At 40.2% G+C, this 24,682-nt stretch overlaps 1 protein-coding gene across 2 annotated transcripts in view; it reads left to right on the plus strand.

Moving 5' to 3' along the window:
- NPSR1 (neuropeptide S receptor 1) overlaps positions 1–24,682 on the plus strand; it is a 56,931-nt gene that overhangs the window by 20,080 nt on the left and 12,169 nt on the right. Inside the window, exons 3-5 of one of the 2 annotated variants that reach the window (XM_057367685.1) lie at positions 18,697–18,800; positions 19,124–19,217; positions 23,759–23,960. In XM_057367685.1, the coding sequence (XP_057223668.1) occupies positions 18,697–18,800; positions 19,124–19,217; positions 23,759–23,960 (400 nt within the window). The remainder of the gene's footprint in view (positions 1–18,696; positions 18,801–19,123; positions 19,218–23,758; positions 23,961–24,682) is intronic. The other variant, XM_057367686.1, reaches the window with a different exon arrangement.

The raw sequence follows: 24,682 nt of genomic DNA on the forward strand, positions 1-24,682 counted from the left end.
TGACGCAGGCAAAGAGAGCTCATGACAAAAATCTCTTCTCACAGTACAGTACATACAATCTGTACTAAATTGTTCTGGAAGGGAACAGTTTGCATGTTCATCATACATAGGGACTCAGAGTGGGATTTTCAGCATATTTAGAGATAAAAGCTGCATCTTCTCTGCAACTGCAAAACAGCAGACACAGTTTCTCTGCTTGTCAGTAGCTCCAGTACCACTTTCAGTGTAGGATATGGTCATGTGGKTTTTTTTCACATTCCAATGGACCACCTGGGACCCTGAGAATTTAGCAACAAAGATGATATGCCCTCATTTCATCTGCATTTCAATCACTTTAACACTCTGAAGCCAGATATGTCTTTTTTAAATTTGTATTTTGTGCAGTTAAAAAGCATTTTCAGTTGATGTGTTGATTCTTGTTCAAAGAACTTGAGTATCTCTTTATATAGCCTTTAGGGACTTAATAGGCTTTAGTTCATAAATCCTCCTGCTCCTAAAGCAGAGGAAAAACTAACTACATCATGCCTATAAATATGCAGTGCAGCATGCAATGATTATTCCTTTGCAGTGKGTATGTTTAAAATCACAAGCAGGCATCAGGCTTCTGTTCCTAAGTCATCCAGGACTGGTTTTGAATGCCATCCCTAAGGTTTGGCACCCTGGACGTCCCCAGAAAGGAAATAAGAAATATTAATGGAACATCTCATATCTCCCAAAATTCACCCCATATCATGCAGTTTTAAAGTAAGATGGAATCAGTTGTTCTGTTTGCTTTTCCTGGCTAATAAGTCATTTCTGAAAGGATTAAATGTGATGAATGTCCATCATGTGCCCTATCTTTATCAAAGACATAATTTTGTCATTTCAATAGACGCACACAGCCTAAACTTGATTCCACTTACCCACCTACAGATTTCCACATTGGCAGTCCACATTTACCATTCCTATTATTTCAAAAGGAGCTGTCATTCTGTCAGATCTTTGCATACAAATGTTTTTCCTGACTAGACATCTGTRTGACTAAAATGAAAGCATTTCCTTTCAGCTGTTTTTTTGCCAGTAGCTTTTTGCTCCCCCTTTTCACCGGCAATATAATTTCTCTACTCCTGTGCTGAAACCTTCATTGTGCAGGTAAATTACTGCATCATCACAGCTCTGCTCATAAAGGTAGGGCTGTGTGGAGATTATAAAGGTTTGTATGGGCCACTACAGCATTTGAGGGCTGTAAGAMAAAAATGCAGTATGGTCTGGGCTCATATGCTAGAGTGCCCATGCAGTATTTGAAAGAAACAGCAAAAAACAGCAGAATTCTGATCTTGGTCACTTTTTTAGTAAGCCAAATGAAATGCAGCTTAGGAAGGTATCTTCAGACACCTTCACTCTCTTACAGTTGAGTACTTAGGGGACAGTTTCCATTTGCAGGTCTTTGAGTAAAAGCKATTTTAATCTGTGACTTTCTTCACCCGAGGAAGTTACTGCTATTTGGAACATTACACCTTTTGCTTTATACAGCATCATTAAYATTGAGATTAGCTCAGTTGGTGAGAGTTTGGTGCTAATAATGCCAAGGTTGTGGGTTTGATCTCCATATGGGCCATCCACATAAGAGCTTTGAATCACATGGTGATTCTTGARGGTCCCTTCCAGCTCASGATATTCTGTGATTCTGTGCAATAGGTGGAGGGCAAACATTCTATTAACTTCTATTCATGTGTAGAAAAGTAGGTCGAAAGAAAGCCACGCATCTTGACATCAGTCCTGGGAAGCAAAATGGGGCATAACTGTCATAGAGATAATTGGATTAAATTTSATGACTGCATTCTTGCACACTGGTATTCATTTTAGGGATTATTCATGTCTTCTATTTTAGGCACCTCACTGTAGGTATGTGAGATGCAGAGTCACCCTGCTATGCTCAATTTATAGCCAATAGAACAAGGCACTCTMAGCTGCCTTTCAGTTTCACTGACTTATACTGGAGGATTCAATTCCTAATTTAGATCTCTAAAGTTGACTATATAAATCCCTCCAGTGTTGGTACATCACCAAATACGTCAGGATTACTATTCATTTTTGACAACTAAGAACCTAATCRTCCTCCATTTCAATCAGACCCCAGAAGGCTCTGACTCAAATCCCATCCCCAAACACAAAATTTTRCAGAGAAGGTGCTTCTCAGAACCTTTTCATTTGTTTGTTTCTAAGCACAGCAAGACATAGCAATGTTACCTGATGGCAAGTGCACGATTATTTCTTTTGTGCTCAGATTTATTTCTAAATTGCCATCTGGAACTTGTCCAAGAGTTTCTAGGCGCTCCCAAAAGACAATTTGATCATGGAATCACTGAAACGTTAAGTTGGAAAAGATCAAGTACAACTTAACACTGCCAACTCTGTCATTAGATCATGTCCCTGACCATCACATCCACATGTCTKTTAAATACTTCTAGGCATGGTGACYTAATCCCTTCCCTGGGCAGCCTRTTCTAATGCTTGACCACCTTTTCTGTGAAGAAATCTTTCYTAATATCCAAACTAAACTTTGCCTGGCACAACCTGAGGCCATTTTCTCTCATTCTRTTGCTTGATGCTCRGAAGAATAGACTGCCCCTGCCTTTCTATAATATCTTTTCAGGTAGTTGCAGAGATCTAAATGGGATCTGGAATAAAAGTGTAGTTTAAGTGACAAATATTACCCCAAACTTATGCCTTGACAYTACAGCTGCATGATTARCCTTAAAGGATAATCTTTAGGAYCACAGAATCAATTAGGTTAGAAAAGAACTCAAGATTGTTGAGTCCAGTGTGTGTAAGTGCCGTGCCCCACTGTGTTGGTGGAAAGAACAACCTGAAATTACTGAAGGATGCCATGTGGATCTGATTCTGTTTCTGCACACGTGCACACACACTCAAACATACACACCACGGTCCTGAAGTCCAAAAGAAACTTGTAGGTAAGCCACATGTTTCTCCACTCTTATTATGTTAGCAGRCAGTAGCAAGAAAGAAAGAAGAGTGAAGATCTGCTTCAACAAAAACATGATCACTCAAAATAGCATGGAAATTACATCTTGACAGATCTCCAAACATTTCGTTTACAAGACAGACTTTTTGCTGTTTCTTAAGGAATGGGGATAACAGCATTGAAAAGCAGAAGCAGTTGATCATGCCAATTTCTTAGAGGTTACTGATAACAAACAGAAGGAATTTTTTCTTGCAAGACATTTTTGCTTTCATTGTAAACTAGCAAAAGAGAACAACAGACAAAACATTACCCAAATATGCCAGAAGCCTGCTCACCTGGTTTTCTCCATGACTACGGGAGCTGGAAATTAAAACGTATAGAGATCAATTCTTCCATTCAAGACGAGAAAATATCCATTTAAAAAAAATCTCAAAATGTATATAGGTTTTCACTTAGTTTTTTTTTTTTTGTTGTTGTTTTTTTTTTTTTTGTTTTTTTTTTTAAAGAAAGAAATAAACATATCTTTTTTGTCATGTATCTTCAGGTTCCCACAACTTCAAAGCAAACTGTTTCCTCATGCTCAAAACCCCTTATTCCCTTCTTCTACTGAAGTGCCCCAAATATGGATTTTCTGTCAATAATGGCATTAAAAGCATGTTTTGTGCTCTGAAGCTACCTTAATGTAAGTGTATTACAACGTCCAAAGGCATGGAGTATCAAACAATTTGTGTACTTAAAACTGAATTTCAGCCCTCTGCCTACTAACTTTTTCTGGTTATGATGGAAGCATAAACTCCACCACTGAAAATAACTTCTAARTTGTTCTGAAATACAAGAAGTGTCATTTGCTGCTCAGTCTTCTTTGTTTTAATGAAGCATGCAGCATTTAATGAAACATTTTAGAAACCAAGGGGACATTCTCTCTTATTGAAACCYTTTTCTCAAGAACTGCAAGGTCACAGTCATTTGCTCATGGAAATTAGTAGCATGGAAATTTCCTCTAAAAGGGCTGGAAAGCAAAGTGGCTTTTTCCCTCATCCTTTCCATGGAATCCAGTGTCACCACTGCTGAAGACAGCTTTGTTCATAACCCTGGAAAAATAARGATTTTTCAGGGTTTTGTTCATCCTTCTAAAAGGAGGGTGAACACTCCTTCTATCTTCTATTCAGAGAATCAATTTAAATTTGGATTCCTGCTCATCCCTGACAGCAGCACATRCAGGCATACAGCAAGCTTGGAACATTTTAAGTATTGATCTTATTAGATGGCACTTCATCTGAAGAAATACTCACAGAAGTGGATACATGAGATCCATGAAGACTCTGCTACACCACCAATCCACTCATGGAATCCATGCACTTGCAACCTCTGATGAGGTTTTACAGAGTTGTGATACTCAAATATCAAAAAAGTTTCTTTGTGTCAAAGAGTTATTAGTGGCAAATCTTATTGCTCTAAGACAGAAACTGTGATGAAATTTTAATGCACAAAAGACAGCACAGYGATACAACTACCCACCTGAAATCTTTGTTTTGCCACGGTGTCTAATCTAATATTAATAACTGACAACTACATCAGTTGCACATCAACCTAGCTCCTCTGAAGCGTCCTCTCATAATATGTTGTAAAATCTTATCTCTCAAACACTGAAGCTTCTTAGTCAAACAAATCAGTGATGTATTCTGTGCTTTTGCAATCTGGCTGTAAGTTCAGGCTGTCTCTAAATCTCCCTGCATGGTTATGCTGGYACTTAACAGCTTGCCAAGTTCAGTGGGACACCACAACATGGTATTCATCAAATGCCTCCCAAATTCCCAATTTGCCTTCTATGCAGTAAACAAACCAGCTAGGTTTGTTCAAAATAGACCACCTTTTGCACCCCTCAGGTATTTCTCAAAGGCACTTACATGTCTACTAAATGCTTGTTAAGCCAGAAGTTTTTGAGTAGTGTGGGCATGTAGCACCTCAGCTTATTGGGACCTGGTGGTAGAATGGGTGAGACAACAAGGTTCAGTGTTGGCCATCTTCTGAGGCCTKGGGGAAAATGGATGGTTGATCAAAATCAGCATGGAATTGCTTTGCACTGTGTCTGGAGCAGGGAAAMGTAAGTGTATATTGCCTGAGATATACATTTTCTATCAACAATGGCATTAAAAGCATGTTTTACACTCTGAAGCTAACTTTCTGTAAGTGCACACCATGACCAAAGGCATGGAGCATCWAACAATTTGTGTACTTAAAACTGAATTTCAGCCCTCTGCCTGCTAACTTATTTTGGTTATGATGGAAGCATAAACTCCACCACTTRAAATAACTTTTAAGTGCTCTTTTTGGGACGAACATTCACACTCCTATCTAGACCAAAGTTATCCAATTAACAAATACCTACAGTTAGAGCTGGAAGTGGAGGATGGGGAGGGGAGTAGTGGAGAGCAGGAAATGAAGGCAGGACAGCTTACTCACTATTAAAGGAGAAATGTATTCCCCTAATACACCAAAAGGGAAAGTAATTTCAATTTCCGGGGAAATTATACACCAACAGAGGAATTGTTATTTGGGATAAAGGTCTTGAGGCCAACTGAAAATAAATAATGTGTTGACAATTTGATACTCACTAGAATGGTACCTTGTCTGTGCGAAGATTTTAGATATTCCAACATATCCTGCATMCTTTATAACTGCAATTTGCAGAAAGACTTCTTAAGGCCAGAAAACCTAGACCCTATAGACAGTATAAAGTTAATGCTTACTTTACAGAAGAAATAGGCAAGATAGAAAAAAAAAAAAAAGATTAAGATAATCACAGCAAAATTTACAGCAAACAAAAGATCTACAATGAGGAAAAGAATATACTAACCCAGGACAGCTACCATGGTGGGAAAATTCCTCAGCACACAGTAAAGACTGGCAATACTCATTCAGCTGTTGAACTCCAAAGCAAGTCTTGTTGCTCTTCTCTTTCTGGGGAAAGCTGCAGGTCACCTGCAYAGGGTCTGATTTTGAGGGAAAGCACATCCTCAGATGTTCTCCCAATTCTTCAGGTAAAGGAGAAAACTCATATGTCTGAGTTTTATCCATAACATTCATGGATATTGCCAGGCAAGAAATTACCTTAGGAGATGGGAAGATTGCTGTTTAATGCAACCAGAAAGTAAAGCACTGTGCTGCTTCCTCAGGGAATGTCAGGGATAGATTAATAATGGAACCATTTTAAAGGTATCTGGTAAAGCACACACAGCACATGGGCACAGAGGATGCTCTTGCCCTCTCTGACCTTTGCAGGTCCCCCAGAATTCTCACTTTGAGGGCAGATTCACATTAGCAGGTGAGCCAAAGCATCCTTGCAGGACTGGGCGTCTCCAGAGCCTCCAAGATTTGTCAGGAGAACAACCCCTGGTAGAAGGGAACTGCTTCTGAACGGTCTGAAAAGATTCCTTCTGTAGGAGATAAGAGATTACTYCAGAATGAATGCATGTGCCAGTCACCTGTCTGTCACTGAGTTTCCCAGCAAACCTCGCTCAGATTTCTGACTTCTTGARCTGGAGGGAGAGTCACAGAGTCAAACTGAACCGGTGACTGGCAGGACAGCACAAGCTGTCAGCTGGAAAGCCACGACACCCACTCCAAGAGAGCACATCTCAATATATTACAGTGCATTAAAAGTATTAAGGCACTTCAGCTTGTGCAGTTTAGAAGTTATGAGCACAAAGGGCATTTGCCTTTTAATAATGTTTTTATGAGCTGCCTGAGTGGCTTGCGAGCAGTTCAATATCCACTGCTGCATACCATTACTGCTGTATTTTCTAGAAGACTGCTTGAGAGACACAAGAAAGAAAATTACTGTGATCAAAGTCAAATTACAATACACAATTGCATTTCTGTGAATGCTCTACCCAGCTAATACAAATAGACTGGAAAAAATCGATTCAACAAGATCGTCAGAAAAACAAAGCCGTGCTTCCAAAACCATGCCCCTTGGAGGTATGCTTTTAAATAACTAACTCTGTGCTCCACTTACATGGTTTATAATGTCAATCTGAATTTGAAAGGATCTGAAAAAGGAAATGGTTTCGAGTTCTTCTATTGGACCTCTTTTGTGCAGATAATWTCACAAACAAAATATTTTGCTCTTGCTCAAGACTAATTTGATCATTCTGAAACGTCACAAATGAATGGACTCCTGCAAGATAGATTTTTGCATTTTCATCTGTATTTCCAAATCTTTAAACACCCACTCATTAATATAYCAAATACATTTTCAACTGAGTGCTATAGTAGTTTAACATTGTTTTCAGCTAACAATATTTCCACAATACATTTTCTGTGCCTTGCAGAAAACGTTCTTGAAATGATAGTGGTTATAAATTCTTCATATTGCTGATTTTATGAAGTCTGTGGATTATGCCCTTTATTCCTCATAAAGATAGTTTCCAACCTAAATAATTCTATGATTCTAAGACATTTTTAAGAAACCTCACATCCCTTCTTGACCGTTCCTTGCTTCAGAAGTAGATAAACATACTTGGATCTTCATGAAGTTTTTCCTACAGTTATATTTTCRGTGTGAATTGTAAATAAACACAAGACTTCATATTCATTCATTGTTTGGGGAGAGATTCCAATTTCAGAAGTACTTTGCTAGAATGTTGACTGACAGGATGTGAAAAAGGCACAAGTCAATTGATTTTAGCTTTCAAATTAGAGTTGTTGTTTACACTCTTTATAGTCAATCAATCTTAGTGAATTACCTGCAGGGGAAATGCAAATATCTGGTTATTCATCTCAGAGATATCTGGTTATTCATCTCAGAGATATTCATGGATTTTTGGTCAGGAAAAGAAGCCAGATATTTTGAAAAAAAACAATGTCTTTTATGATTTTAATATGCTGGGGTTTCATTTTTGGGCTGTGATTGCAACCTTGACACAGCTGCTGGCTGRCTGGCTTAGCCCTTAAACTAAAACTCAGATGAAATCCAAATGCTTTTGACATTGGTGGGAAACTTTGACTCCATTATAGCAAAGCTCTGTGTCGGTCTTGGAGGCTTTTTGTGCCCTCATATTGGTCTGAGGTTGAACACTTTGGGAGCCTGGGGAGGGTTGTCTGCACCCAGCGCTGTCAGGGAGCTCTGGCTCAGCCACACTGACAGCATCTGATGCATCAGGTCCAYGCAGTGCCACAGCCCAGACACGCTGCATGGGGCCACAGGCACAGCCTTCATTCATATTAATAACATGGTTTGGGAAAACAGAGCAGCAGCAGCATCTATAAGGATGGCTGAAAAAATGATGGTGCTGTTTAATACATCTTTTCCTAAATGACTTTCTTCAAAACACCGCATTTCTAACAGGACAGAGTGCAAGATCAGGTGGGTTTTTCATTCTTATTGCATGTAGTTAAGCACAGGGAAACATGAAGGGCAAGAAATGAACTTGGGGTTTTCTATAGGGCTCCAGAGCAGAAGCAGACATTAGGATGCTTTAGAAAGATTATTTTAATGACCTTAGGAAGGTTATTTTGATAACCTTTCCTATGGCCCGGTGGTGGCCCTGAATATGTTTTGTAGATACACTTGACAGTCAACAGACTGAACCATGCATTTTCCACATCAGCAGCAGTCAGCTTTTGCTGTGCCAATTTATACCAGTTTATAGGAAGCCTTAATTTTTGTTTTGACAGCTACAGAATTGTTCTGTGGTCCTGAAGGACTGATTATGGTTTTCCTACCTTCAGCCTGTTTCAGACATTCAAATCCTAATGACAGCTGTGCTGTGTTTGTTTTTGGTTTTGYTTTAAACAAAAGGTGCTTGGCAGATAAATTGTATAATCCTTTGGGTCCCACATTKCAGCATTAAGAGTAGAAGGGGATATTTTTCTGAATTACTTGGAAAACATTTTGCCTCTAAATTTTATGGATTCCTGTTTGATTCCCTGATGGATATCTAGGCAGGATTGTCATCTGACATAGAGGATATTTATTTTACAGTTACTCTACATGAGAGTTTGCCTTCTATTGTTGAATGCAGGTAGGTATGTGGAATTTGCCACCCCACTTCTTCACGTGCCAACAGTAAGTGCTGGGAAACAGGATTTCACCAGCCCTGTGCTGCCAACAGCATGATCAAAATGACTGTGCTTTACTTGGAATCATCACTTAGGATCTCATTAGCTCCCATTAAAAGACGTGACATTAAACTTTTCACATTAGATGTATAAATACATCATTAACACCCCTTAGCCCATCATCTGTACTGCAGCACTTTTAATTGCAATCGAACAAAAGTTATTCTGAAAATATCCTTTGCATGCACTGAAGTTATATTAAGAAGAGAGGGGTTTTTCTATTCCCCTCTTGCATATTAAAGCAGTGATATTTACTTTCTTAGATTATCTTTGTGTCACTAATAATAACACTGACACATTTCCTTTCACCCAGCTTTGCAAAGGGCTGTAGAACAAGACATCTGACATTTTCATGTTGTATTTCATCACCTGCCAGTATGTCTGACTAACATTCATGTGTTTTACAGGTTTGCTCTGGAGAGTCACTTCCTTTTAACTCCATTGCCTAGCTGGTTACCAAATGTTTACAAATTATTAACAGGGTTCATGGAATTCASTTCAAAGATATCATGTGGCACTACAGAGACTCAGTTGCTCTATTAAGACCAAATGYTTAGAAGTCCATTCTGGCCATGTTCAGCCCAATTATAACACTGAGMTCGAGATCACATGTAATGAATTTTCAGCCTGTTCTGGCATTGCAGCATATTTAATGGAAAACAGCTCAGTGTGTGTTTGCATGATCCACCTTTTCCACATGAGGATTTTATACGGGAATTCGCCACTGAATCTTAACCGGTATGCTTTTGTTCATGCTATGAGCAAACACCAGGGGAGACAAAGCAGATACAAAAATGGAAATGAACATTATTCTACTATTCTATAATGGCAAGCCTAAGCTTCACAAAAATTGAGCTGCAGCATGYAATATCACTGCTTGAGCAGCATGGGAGTCTGATTTACAGCTAACCATGAGAGAAGAAAAAAGGCTTTATCCTTACCACTCCTACTTAGACTAAAGTATCTGCATCAACAATATCTGAGCCAACTCAGGCAGCATTGTAAGTGTGGGTATTTAGTGACTATAAKGATCAGGGTGTCTGAACAACATCAACAGAAAATACTTCTAGAATAGTCCACATTTTGTAGATGAGAATAATCATGCAACTGCTGTTGTGACCAATATATGAACATGCAGTCCTTCAAATACTTGAGGTAAAAAGCTGCCAGAAAGTTCAGTTCAGTGTAGAGAAGACATAGCAGAAGAATCTATATACAAGATCTCAAGGAAGGAAAAAATTAAAATGGACTTGTTTGGTACTTGGTATTTTAGATGGTAACTTTTCTTCTGGACAACGCCACAAGTAAAGGCACCACTTGAAATAAATAAAGCAGCAGTGAATTGCAAACAATGTGAGTCCTATGTCTTTGGAGGAGGCATAACCTTGCTTTCCCGTGTTTTAGTAAGACAAACTGATCTTCTGCATTTACACTGAGACTTGTCTATGCTGGGCTTTCCCTCCACCACTGCTTTTGCTCTTTCTACCTACTTTGCCCAAAGGAAAGAATGGGAGTTAAATTAGTGAGCAGCATCCCAACAGATAAATAATAGTGAAGAAACACTTGTTTATGCTTAAATTTGAATTCTGTAATTAGGCATGCCTAAGTAACATCTTCATATACCTAGAGAAGCTTGATTCCTATTTCAAAACCTCTGGCCATAGGACTCAATAGTGAAGAATCTTCACTATAGTTTTTGTAGGTTTGCTGTTACCTGTTGCGTAAAGAGCAGCTGGAGCTCTTTGTCCACTCTTTAAACCCCAGCATGAAACTGCATTCAGCTGATTTTATACAGTCTGTTAAAAAAAAATTCTCTTTCTACAGAATGTCCCACTGAGCAACTGCACAGAACAAAATAATATTTCATCTATTAGGCAGTGGTCCCATCTACGTGCMAGTGGTACAAAATAGGAAGTGGAAACTTTGTTCTAGGGTTCAGAATTATCATCAACTTCATCTGCCCTTGCATATTWCCCCTAAAGGGCAACTGCYAATCCCAAACCACAGTGTCTGCAGMGGTCTGAAGAAGGAGGCATTTGGATGAAAATCACTTGCTTTTACTGTCCGCAGTGCTTCGTAATACATCCTGGTTTTACAAGAAAACAGTACTCCAGTMATTTCTTCAACTTAGTAGGAGGAACCAATTTTTCTGAATAATGAGACCACTGCTGATGTGGTGACCAAGCCCTTCTTTTTGCCCACCCCTCCACTGTATTTGCTGTTCCCATTATCCTGCCTTGTTTTGGTGGGTGCCACGCTCTTTCCTGGTAGAACTGCTGGATCAGTCCAGCCCCTGCCAGCTGCATACCTACAGCAGTGGTGCAGTAGAAAATAATGGTAGAAGGAGATATATTAATAAAGGCAAATTAAACAAAACCTTAATGCCTCTCACAATGGCARGCATGGTGAATTTTAATTCCTAGAGACCTGCTCTGCAGCTCTCTTCTAAGTGCTCTTTCTTAAGGTTGGTGTTGTGCAGTATATGCTTTTCTAAGGTCTTCATCTTTCAACTTGGATGAGCTATGGAGTGAGGCTGAAGCCTCACTGCATTCATCCTTTACAACATCTAACCTAACAGGGCCTGCCTCATCTCATGAGAAAGTGGRTCTCAGAGCAGAAATATAAGAAATGCAACAAATAAATAAGATGCTCACACAGTGCAGCAAAATTTCCTGTCACTTCCTATGAGCTGGAAAGAGAAAGAAAGCACCACTTCTGCCACAAAAAAAACCCAACCCACATAGCTTTAACAGGTCAATTGAACAGGTTTTCTCTTGACAATTTTCAAGTGGGTTTTGCTTYATCCATTACATTTGGTGTTCTGTTCCAGGCTGCCAGGCTTGAAGGAGAAAATGCCCAAGAGCAGCAGAGTGCACATTGTTGGTACCTGTGGAAAACTGCTGCCTCACGTGTGCTTCCATGCAGGCACCACAGTGGAACAAAGTGCTTTGTGGGTGTTCTTGCTKATTCCCCACAATAACTTAGGGCACCCCAAATTCTGGCTCACAGTTTCTGTCCCTTTGCCAGAGMTTCTCTGGCAGAGAGCTGGCATTCTGTGTAAGCACAGGCATATTTGCTTCACAGCAACACTTCTAAAGCAGTTAAATTCAGGGTTGGCAGCTCATGGCAGCTCCTGGGGTTATCAACCATTCTCCCTATTGGCCCCATCTCCAGCTGGAGCCCAGATCCTTTRCAGTGCTGGAGCAAGGAGCTGAAAACCACCATAAACTCAGACAAATGAATCTGGAGGGGTTGTGAAGAGGAGGAATAGGTTGTCAAAGGATGAAAGCAGGAGGGTGACTCTTGCACCCAGGCCCTTTGCATCCGCCCTGCTGCACAGGCAGCCCTTCACTGCACCATGACATGGAGAGGCCAGACACCATGCTATCATGGCTCAACATTAAAAGAGTAATCATTTGAAAAGGCATCTTCTAAGTGTCTTACAAGAATCTTGTAAGATTCATCACCCATGTCCTACAGATGCCCAGAGCAGGGACACAACCTATTCACTATCAGCTCCTGAATGAGACCAGAGGGCTGTACATTTTTTAGGTAATGTGGCTGCAAAATAATTTCTAGTGCAGTGAATATTTACAAAGTCACCTTTGTAAATGTTCAATGTGGAATGTGCAATGTTCAGTGGAAAGCACAGACCATGGGAAGAGTGGGAGAGAACGAGCTGCAGGGTGTCTGCAGGAGGTAGGGCAGCTTCTCCTGCCCTCTGCCCCATGCCTGTACTCAAGCCAACTTTCAGGACCCCTAAGAACACCTAACTTAAGCTGCTTGCACCCTCGAAATATCCAAYATGGGTTTTTCTGACTTTCAAGGCAAGTTCACAGCACTGACTCTGATTAGCTGACAGCACATCAAGCGTGATAGAGAGCAGCAAGGGCAGATCAGCAATAGCTGCCTCATCAGSTCAAAAACCATGAACAGGACCTCATTTTTGTCAAAGTGCAATGATGGCACTTTTGTTTTTAAGGGTCTATCACCCTGTTCACTTGTTARTGAATAACTGCTTCTGATGCTTCCAGAGGATACTTTGCTTTGGGGAGCAGTAGGTGACAGGAATGCACATCATGAGGTCCAAAAAAAAAGAGCCATACAAAATGCTTGGCCCTGGTGAGGAGCTTGCACCTTACAAAGTGTTGTGGTGTCTTGTGCAGCTTGGTGCCATCAAGAATAAAACATACCTTATTAAAATGGAATCACTCTGTAAGTGACATGGAAAGGGAGAGGGGACTTTAGTAAGAGGCACAGCTTCACCAGGAAGTCATGGATCACCATATCCAACTTAATAGAACAGTTCTTGTCAGGGGAAAATGAAACTGCAGCTGAGATGACATGTGGAGCTTTTTAACCCATCACAGCTTACCAGCAATCTGATTCTTTCCACTTCTGACAGAAAAGACTTTCATCCTGAGGGTRAGTGTCTTGAGGGAAGAGTGGTGTCAGTACTAATAATCAAATGATAGAGATATTTTCTTGCAGGCTTTCTAGCACAGATTTTTGTCTTAACCTCCTTAGTTGTAACAAAAGGAATATCCTGAAGTCTGCACAAGGTACATCCCTTTGGCAATACCATCAAGTCAATGAATTTCTGCGAACATATTATCTGAGACAGTTGTAACCAGTCTCTATTCCCATGCCAGATCACTAATTACCTCCATTTGCTTTCTATAATGGACTTCTATCTCTGGGGAGGACTTTTTGACACTAAAATTCRTTCTACTCACAGCAACAGCAATCTGACATTCAGATTTGTCCCTTCAAGGGCAGTGATTTTTGCTTTACATTTCTGAGATCAGTCATATGAGGCAGCACCCACCACCCAAGCTATTACAATATGCAGTGATTTTTTATTTTTTTTTTTACATTTCTGAGATCAATCACATGAGGCAGCACCCACGACCCGGGCTGTTGCAACCACCTTCAGAACCAAGTAGTTCCTGGGCTCAAAAGTATAGGGGCAATGCCTGCACTCAGTCATGCCCATAAAAAAAAAATCCAAAAGCATTTTGCTGARCATGCTGGAAACTTGGGTTATGTTGGCCTTGAGGGCCCTGGATTTTCACAGGTTGTTCCAGTACCTGACATATTTCCCAACAACAGATGCTGTAGCTCTATATTCAGCATGTTTCAATTTCCTCTGGGAACAACACACAGGGTGCTTCTCCTTTTCAAGCATTTTCTTGGCCTTTTTGATAAATGCTGTCTCAAAGTGCTGCATTTTTAAACGCTGACAGGTTTGTAAAAGCAGACACTAGTTCTGCCTTTGAGGACTGGCTGTGGCCATGGTAGAAACAGGGAGAAGCCAGATAAAGGGTTGCAAACCTGTTTAGTTGCACAAAAGCTACGAATCCTTCCCTTCCTCTGCCAAAGCAAAACCACTCTTTCCTCCCTACCTCATTCTATTTTTCTTATTTTTGAAATGTCATGGAATTTTTCTTTTGCATTTGTTTATAGCAAATCCACTTCCCTTCAAGAGCAAACTTCTTCCATTCCTATCACACTGGTGCCACATGCTTTCTTCAACAAGGAATTGTTTCATCTGTATCCTTCTCTGAATATACATTTGACTTAAAAATCACAAATTATCTCTTGCTGGGATCTTTATTTTGTATCAAAAGAGAACATATTTCATTAATTGAATTTCTGCCTGTTTTTTCCAAGTGATTAAATRAGCCTATAACCCCACTGTTGCCTAGCAATGCTGCCACAAAACCACAGCAAACACACCACTGCTTAGTAAAAAAATCTAGAAGAGTATTAAGAAAGTAGTGACAATGACCAGCTTGCACACAGCTATGAGTGAAGATCATTTAGGACATTTTCAGAAATTATTTTTGTACCATTTGGTGCAGGAACACCCATTAGTGCACGAATACAAGTATCTAACCTGCAAGACATCAGCTTCATAATGAGGGGTGAGGATGCTCAAAGTAATGAGGACACTGAGGTTTAGGGCAATGCRTTGCCTATGTCAGCTTTCTGTACCTGACATTCACCACTCAGGATGGCAATGATGCAACCCAGYGACACGGTTTGAGGTGTGAGCTTGCCAGAAGCAGCCGGGGAATGTGTGATCTGCTGAGATGTCATTGCTGAAACCAGCTSACTTCCATGCACTGACCTCTAATTCAGCAATTCAGACTACATGGCAAATGAGGATTTCAGGATGCTGTGGTCATGGATGTAATTGCATCTCAGATGAGGGTGAGGAGGATTCATTGACAGTGGCAAAGCATCTGCTGGCAATTCATGATCTCTGTACCAGGTTTATAGCACTGGCACATCAGGGCTTTGTGTAAAAAAGGGGTTGCAAGATAAARTGTTGTGAAGGTGTGAAAAACCTAAAGTCTAATTATTGAGGGTGTGATGAGCAGTAAGATAGCAGAGTAATGAGCAGCACATTCAATGTCAAAATCACTAATAAAAGTTTGCACGAGGTGCTTGTGGCTCTGGAGAAGGGAAGGATGTGAACAAGAAATGTTCAGATTGGACACCRAGGACAAGCAGTGCTGCTGGTGGTGTGATGTGTGCTTAGCACAGGGGGACCATTCAGCTGACTAGAGAGTGAGTAACAGATTCAAAATAGAAAATGATGCACACAGGCAACAGACCATAATGTACACGGCAATCCTATGATGTCACAATTTGTAGGTTTGCTCCCTTTTCCCTTCATGCTGTCTGGTCACCAGGACAAGACCCACTATTTACCTGGTGGCCCTATACAAAGTCTGCAGGACAAATCACCTAGAGGTGTGTGGTTGGGTCATGCTGAGCGAGACCAGTCCTTTGCAGAGATGGGATAAGAAACCCCCTCTGGAGCAGGCAGCAGAGGACCTAAGGATCCTCTGWGAAAAGTTAATCTGGTACTTTTAGGATGGAAAAGACAAGAGATATTTCTAAATCCTGAGGAGGGCATGAGGACATTGTGTGGGAGAATGTTTCTATAATTAAAGGGCACTGAGAGAACTGGTTAAATTTGTCCCACCTGCAGARCTGGGTGCATTGGCTTTGGTACACACATGTGTGTTGTGCTCAGGGGCACGTGCTTGGAGGCTCACACCGAGCCCTCCATAACAATTCTGAAATTCAGCACAGAGAGCTCTCAAAACTCTGCTGGGGGAGAGGAGCTGAGGCCACCATCACGAAAAAGCTGTGAAGTTTAAGCCTCATTGAAAAGCCTCGGCAATCACCTGAAAAACCTCACTGAACAGCTCTCAAGTGAAGACAATTCTGAGTTGTCTTTAAAGCTCCTGAAGTACTTAAGGTATGGATATATTTGCAGCTAATGACTCRCAGTGGGAAGAGACCTGTAGCATGAAAAAGACAGTGCTGATATCCACATTCAGCATTTATGGAGAAGGATCTGTTCCTGCWGCATAAACTTTGCCATGGTTCCTCAGCCTGAGCACTGGCTGGCAGGTCTCTGGTGTGGGATGCAAGGAGGGCAACGCTGAAGAGTATTTTTGGGCAAAGCATCAGCTGAACAAGGCTGTTTCCCCCATGGATCTCCATCCCATGAAACAGTGAATGGGGGGCCATCCACAGGTTAAAAACCACACTCCTGATGCAAACTAAAAAGCTGATGTGGGCAGATGCACCTTCAAAGCTCTCTCCTGATGCATTGGAAAGGGACAGRAAATGGTGGTGAGAACAGGGGAATGAAGAGATAGCTGAGGTGCTGTCCATTCTCCCTCCCTTTCCTCTTCAGTGCACTGAGATTGGTAAGGGAGGGCAGCCTGTGCACCCTCCCCCTCCTGAGGAAAGCTGAACCCTGATTTAGCACCTGCTTGGCAGATGCTCAGACCATCAAAAGCCGGAGGATGCCCCGAGGTGAAGCTCTATTGATGTGTAATACTTTGAACCAATGTATATTTCATTACTGKAGAGAGAGAGAATATGAATCAATAATTCAGGAGCAAGGAAAGGGGAAGGGGTGGGTTGGAACCACTGCTGGAGGATGCACTTCACTTTTTGAAACACTTAAACTCTGTGGTTTTTTTCAAAGACCACCTTAATTATATACACCTACAGTCTTTTCAGTAAAGTCTTAAAACCACTATACTCATCAGAGGAGCAATCATTCCTTACCCCATCACCCCAATCAATGAACAACACTTAACAAAAGGTTTCAAACCACAAATTTCCTTTTGGAGGTTGTCTCTGATCCAGCCTCTCTCTGGAGGCAAGGGAAGAGAGAAGAGAGAGAAAATGGGTTTGGGAAACAYTGTGAGAATAAAGAGCAAAACAGTATTAATTGAAAGATAGACATAAGGAGGGAGGCAATGTGGTTACGCGAATCTAATTTTGAACTGAGCCTTGAAGAAGAAGAGAAGATACATGAAAGAAGAAAATGAGGAGATAAAGGATTACCGATACAGAAAAAAATAACCCTGATTTTCCAATGAAGCAAAAAATGTTGCTCTTTCTGAAGCATTAAGCTGAAATCTCAGTTTCCAACTAGAAGTATACACAATTTCTGCAGTTTCAAAGGACTTAGAACATACCTATTTTGCAAAATACATGCCTGTCTGCTTGGAAATACTRTCTCAAACTGCTTATTTATAATTTTTTTTTTTTAAATGTTGAAATATCTTGTTTTCAAAGGCATAAATTTCAAATCAAAATCTTTTTATATGGGGGTTAGAACATCTTTATCAAACTAAATTTTAGAGATGGCTTTTGAATGTGTGAAATGGTGATATCAATGTAACACTTTACCTCACCACTTCAATTAATTTTGATATAAATTGAAGCTGYTTCTTTATGTTTMTTGGTTTTATCCTGAAAAACTACAYAAAAAWAGTTTTCGCAACCTATTTTCTCCCTTGGTGGTAATCTGTGCAAGAAGAGCAACATGACATGTAACTTGAAGTGGCAGGACACTGGATTTTGGTACACAATGGTACACATTTTCTTCCATGGACTGCACTGGAAACATTTATCCTGTCCAAGTCAGAGCATTTGGTTTTAAAGACAAAACTTAATACCATCCATATGTACAACAGGAGTACCAGTTCTTGTGATTCATTTGTAAAATGTGCATCTCTGTGAGCACCCACTTGTTCAGTAAAAAGCAGAACAAACGCTGGAGTATCTCCTTAGATTTTCTCAAGAGAGAAAAAAATAAAAAAACCAAGAAGAAAAAAAATGATAGCCTGAGGTGTATTTAATTTGGCAAATATAAAAGTACAGGCATAAGTAGGTTAACTTTAAGCTGACAAGGCAGGGTTAGTCATTAATTAATTAAGTTTGCAAATTAACTCCTGACAAAATTTCCACTAACTTTAGCAGCACTCRGTTGCCACTCCAGGTGCTTTCACAGGAGACAATTATAATTGAAATAACAAAGAATAAAGGACATTAAGTAGTTCAGTATTTGTCACAGCTGGAATCAAGCTGACACACTTAGGTACTAACCTYGGAGTGTTTTCTGAGGCTTTCCCATCTTCCTGTACTGCACTGGGCTGACTGGTCATGGCTTGACTGCCCTCAGGATGGGGGAGCTGATACATCCCAAGGGTCACCCCTGCTTCTGTGGTTCACCTGCAGTCATGTATTTGCTTCTTTTAATGCTTCTTCACTTAATTTCTTTGTAGACTCATTCACAGGACTCATCAACATCATGACTGACATCATCTGGCGCTACACTGGAGATTTTATGGCCCCTGATATCGTTTGCAGGATCGTTCGCTACTTCCAGGTATAAAAACCTCATGCTTTGTGTCCCCATAGCAGTAAACTCTGACAAAAATGCTGTATACATTTTTTTCTAGAAACAAAAGTGCTAATGCTGAAAAGGTTCATTTAAAGGTGAAACATGTTAGTTAAAGCATATTAAATCTTTTAAATTTTGTGGACAGGAAAAAGGAAAAATACCTGGGTGAATATACAAGGGGGGGGGGTTGCCTTTTCTTTCCTTTTTTTTTGTAAGTTTTGAAACACTCCTAGTTCAGAGTTCTCACTGACATCACCTTCTGCAATAGACATGTCTCAACTGCTGTCTCATTATACTTTCTGCCCCAGGTGGTCCTTCTCTATGCCTCGACTTACGTCCTCGTKTCACTAAGCATAGACCGCTATCATGCCATAGTTTACCCCATGAAGTTCTTGCAAGGAGGTAGGAGAATTTCGGTACCTTATTCTTGCTATAGATGTTTTTGGATAATTTTTTGGTTTTCGAAATTCTTATCCTTGTTGCTATGAATTATTCATTCCTGCTCTAGCTACATTTGAACTCAGTTTCAGTTTTCCCAATTATGAAGGAGCTGTGGTTTCAAGATTTATTAAACTCCACTTAGCCCTCAGCAGTTTTTRTAAGTATTGTGTTAGCAAAGAATGAAATGACATTTCAAAAAGTATGGTGGTTTTCATTATTTTCCAGCATTTTTAGAAGGTTATTACGGGGAAAAGATATCCCCTGTACCACTAGGGGATATGTGGTACATATCTGTACTGTATGAGCTGCAACATCTWTACAGTCTGTTTATTCATGTTAAAAAACAGGTTGGATGGAAGGTGTGGTACTGAGAATTTATACAGTAATTTGATATATCTTCAAAAGATATAGCATATAAGTTTGGATATCTATTGTTTCTTATAATTYCTTCTGTTTGTTTGGTTTCAGTTTTTTTTACAGCACTCAGATATATCTTGGCCTCTTTGCAGYACAGTTTAAAGAAAATTATTTCTTTCCTAAAGAGCCAAAGTRGGCTGTTAAGTATGTTGCACTGAGTGAAAAAACAGAAATAGCAGGTGGGGAGGAAGAAGAACAGTTACCAGAACCATGAGGTCTGGAGGATGTGCTTTAATCAGATGCAAATGCCATTCTTGTTTTGGAGTAATGATGGYTTTTGCCAGACGGCTCTATTCAGGAGATCAGATTAATGGTCCTTCCTGGCCTTAAAAACCCATGAGTCAATCACAGCTGAGACAGTGGTGCGGCTTTGGCAGATGTTAAGGTCTGAAAGCTTCAAATGCTTGTGTGAAATTTAGCTTTATATTCCCCAGTGTGCAAATCARCTCTTTCAGAACAGGGAGATGGATATCAAGGTTTTCCCAGCGGGTGTTGGGAGGGGTGGCATTGCTCTRCATCTCCTGCAGAAGGGCTCATAAACCAGGCAGGGTGGGGGCTCATAAACCTGCTGGCTGAGCAGGATGAGCTGTGGGACAGACCTGCTGGCACCTCTTCTTCATTCATGGTACACGAAAAGCAGCACTTGTTAAATTACCGCCTGGGCATAGTGAAGAATTTGAAGGTTAACCTTTGAAAAGCACTTTGAAGTTGAAAAAGAACCCATGAAAAATCACTTCAAATCTTCATAAAAGCCTTTTTGAAATCCCATTTCCTATACCTATACAACAAAGTTTTGTTGGTGGTGTTTTTTTTAAGACTGGAGAAGAGCTGACATTGTCCCCAATCGAGGGTGGCAGAATCATCAGCTAGGTGCAGGTCTGGGCAGGGGGAAAGGTCACGAGCAGAGAGAACACTGACAAAATCCACCTGYCTCTTGCAAGGGCTGGCTGCACACTAATGCACAAGAAAAAAAACATGTTCAAAGGAAAAATGAAGGCAGCTGTAAATCTAAAAGAAAGCTCTAGATGGGTACGTTTATCATAGCAGCTTTCTGGAATATACATAAATAATCACCTTTTGCACCCAGCTATTTCTTGCAGAGGTGCCATGTGGGATGCTTTTGAAGTGCCCTCTTAGCTATTCTGCAGATAGAGAACAAAGGGATTTACAAATCTTTGTCATTGGCGATGACACAGAGGAACTTCATGAACAMTTCTGAGTCAACCTGTGGCAAATTTCTTTCCAAAATGAAACACTCATCCCCTTGAAATCCTTCAATCAAGAAACAAAGGAGTTCTTTCTCCTTACTGATTTGAAATATTATGTTTCCATGTAGCCTTGAAATATCATTTTAGAAAAAAAATCAGACATTTCACTTTGAAAATGTCAAACCATTATTTTAAATTGTGGTTTAGTTACTGGCCTCAAGTCCTGTTAAAAATAATTTGCTATGAGCTGTACTTTGCATGATTTTTAAGGGAACAAACTTCAACAGTTGAATATWTTGTACTTTGCAAATACATAAATGATCACAGATAAAGAAGGCAAATAAATATGCCTTCCAATCCTAAAGCTTTTACCATGAGACACCTAATTCTACAACCAAAAGGGTCATTTAGAAAAAAATGGTAAAATAAAGATCAAAAAGCAAAGAAACTAAGGAATTATAGCAGGAWACATTTTGTGAATACTTCATCGTGTTGAAAAGGTATGTGCAAACAACATGCAAACTAAACGACAGATGAAAAAAAGATCCTTGCATGGCTTTGGGCTGAACACAATGCTATCACTGAGATTCTGGAACAGCTCTGCTCTCCCTGGATTTAAAACCTAATTTTGAAGAGGCACACAATTYATCAAAGGATTGCATAGCATTGACACTCTTGATGGCAGGAAGCAAAGTTSGTTCCAAGCGGTGGCTCCCTGTCCCACATTGCTGGGAGCAGAAAGGTACTCAAACCCATTGTCACAATGCACAGAGGTGGCAGCAGAGTAAAGGGGACAATCACATGGAAACATCATTTAGGAGAGTCAGAGCCAGAGCTCACAACTGAGATTCCCACTCCAGCCYTGGGAGTGAGTCTTGACCACCCCAGTATGAAAAATTCCAAAGGAAAATGTTTTCACTGGTTGAATTGAATATTGAGTTTCAAAAGCTGTAATTTGTTTGATTTCATTTGTAATTGATATAGCTCTAGTTATGTGATTTGCTGGCATTTAGAKCATATTAGAGCAACTATTAAAAATGCAGCATAAAAGATCCCTGCTGGTGAGGCAGACAATTAACATTATTCTGATAAAACAGMAATCTCCTTATCTATCAGTGCCTTATAAATATAGCCCTTTTAGACTAGCAAGGCCATATTCTACCAAACTAAAGGGGCATTTAAAAACAGGAATAAATGAAACTTGCAGGAAATTATTTATGAAACACAAAGATACAAGACCACTCAGCCCAGTGCAAATTGCCCAGTTCTGTTCAAATTAATGTTTTTGCTTTACACTACAGAAAAATAAGGCTTATTTTCCAACTTTGAACTTTTTCAATTAGAAATACACAGGTGGGCCCCAGTGAGGCTTGCATGATTGTAGTATAAGTAGTTAGCTTATATTTGAAATGTCCTTTCTGTCAGGAAATATTTTGCAAAATTTATTCTTAATATCCCTTTTGCTAAGTTTATTCTCTTATGCTTTGGGAAACTTCACAGTTCTCCTTTGCTTGTACAATATTTATAGCCTTAATCTAACCCTCTCACACAGATGTCATCAGAGTTCCCTTAAGCCCTAGATTAGCAAGACCATACTTTGCTGAATGTGGGTAGCATCTAAAAATGAGCAGGATAACTGAGTATTTGCAACTGATGTTTTATAAAGCATAAAATTACTTTTTGAATGTTTCACCCACATGCTTTTGTATTGCTCTTTGCGCTTCAAGGAGGAAAGMCATTCTTCTTGATATGCATAATTTAAAGTGATTTTCTATTTCACACACAACCTCGGGTATTTTTTTAGGACAATAAAGTATTTGAACACTAAAGCTTCCCAGATCAAAAAAATCTGTCCCCATCTGTTCCTCTCGCAATCTGGSTGAGGAGGAATAACTGTCACTGAGAATCATAGGTACTCCACAGATCAGCTCTTTTTCAGCTAGAACTAACTGGATTTTAGCCAGAAGATGCAGGTTTTTGAAAATTAGAGCCTTGGGACTTTTTGCTCCAACCCATCAATATTTACAAAATCCCATGGGTGACACCAGGCATCATTTGGTTTCCCACTTATTTTTCCCCACTTGGCAGTGGCCAGAAACCAAGAGGAYGCAGTAACCCAAACCTAATGGATGTTTTGGGATCCTTCAGCTCCTKTTCTTCACCATGAGGTCCAGCAGGGTCTCCCAGTTCCTGTATATTGCAGCAGATAAAACAGGGCTGGGCACTTGAGCACCATCATCYGCCCTCTMTCATGGTTAGCAGTCCACTCTTGGKGTGGCTGGGGCTCATCAGCAGGAGCTCTGTTTGATCCGCACCATGACACACAGAAATGTAGGAGATGCTGTGGCTCCACAGGTCCAGGTTTCTTTGGGAYAGTAAAGTCACAGCTGGAGATAAAGGCAGCTTGTTGTACGGTCTTGTTCTGAATTGAGGCATTTTTTTTCCTCATAGGAAATGTTTTGCAATCTTTCTAATTTCAAGGTGCATCACTAGGCATGCAGTAGGGCAGGCCTGCAGTCCTTTACATTAATTCATGATGTTCTCTTGGTGGCACAGAGGTACAATTTGCATTTCGTGTTTCTGACTTGCTGACCCTGACCAATGCCTTTCTCATGGTGTCTCACATTCAATGGGCCCTAAACATCCTTATATAAAACTTGCAAAATACAAGCCCATAATGACATGACAATTTATCATGAGAARGAGATGAAATCCTCATTCTCCTTTGAAGTCTTTTCAGCATCAGCCAGCTGCAGTACAAAATTCCCTTTCTTCACAGAGTTTCCTCCTCCTCCCTGCCTTTCTGTCAATAGTGCTGCAAGGGTTCACTGGCACCAACAACCCCACTGACACAGTCTGTTTGACTCTGTTACACAGAAAGACAGGCGAAAGTGCTTGTTGGAGTGGCCTGGAGCCTCTCTTTCCTGTTTTCCATACCAACTCTGATTATTTTTGGGAAGCGGCAGCTCTCCAATGGGGAAGTGCAGTGCTGGGCTATCTGGCCTGATGACTCCTACTGGATCCCCTACATGACCGTGGTGGCTTTCCTGGTGTATTTCATTCCTCTGATCATTATCAGGTAAGCCTGAACCCCAGTCAGCAAGCATGTGGTGAAAGCTGTCAAGTGTGCAATCAGCTTAATGCTTTAATTTCTACTAATTCATTACAATTTAATTCCCATACCTGCTGCATAGCTGCTCCGTTTTTTATCAAATAATACACGGGTCGTTGTACTTGCCCTGGGTGTTCTCTGTGTGGTATTAACAGTCAGAAACATTTTCTCTGAAAAAATAAATGAATTTCTAAGTGCGTCCACTTATCCGCACAGCTTCAAGCTTGAAAGATATCTTTATAAACCCAGTATGAATATTTATCTATTATTACAAAAGATAATTTTAATATAAGAACAGGAAAAGACACTTAACACTAATTAAACTAAAATTAACTTGAAGTGCTCTTAAGCTTCACAGTACTAGACAGGAGTTCCTTCACCAGGATTGGAAAGAAATCTCCAAGCACTGAAGTCACCAACCACTCCTAAAATACGAACAAATGCAATTCTTCCTGTCTTGTAACGGGAAACTTAAGCTGGAGGTATTTGAGACTGGTTTGCCCCAAAACACAATCTGCAGAACAGAGGTCAACATTAAACAGAGGTCAACAAATATTACAGACTGTGCTTAGTGATCAGTGAAGTTTATTGCCTCCCTCTAGGGCACTACCATTAGCTGCCATTAAACAGAAGTTAACTAGCCATGAGGAGCCACCAGTGCGAAGGAACAGTCAAAATTAGATATGGAA

This window comes from Malurus melanocephalus, unplaced genomic scaffold, assembly GCF_030028575.1.
Source record: "Malurus melanocephalus ecotype Western Australia unplaced genomic scaffold, MMel_1.1 scaffold_83, whole genome shotgun sequence".
In the NCBI taxonomy this organism is placed as follows: Eukaryota; Metazoa; Chordata; class Aves; order Passeriformes; family Maluridae; genus Malurus; species Malurus melanocephalus.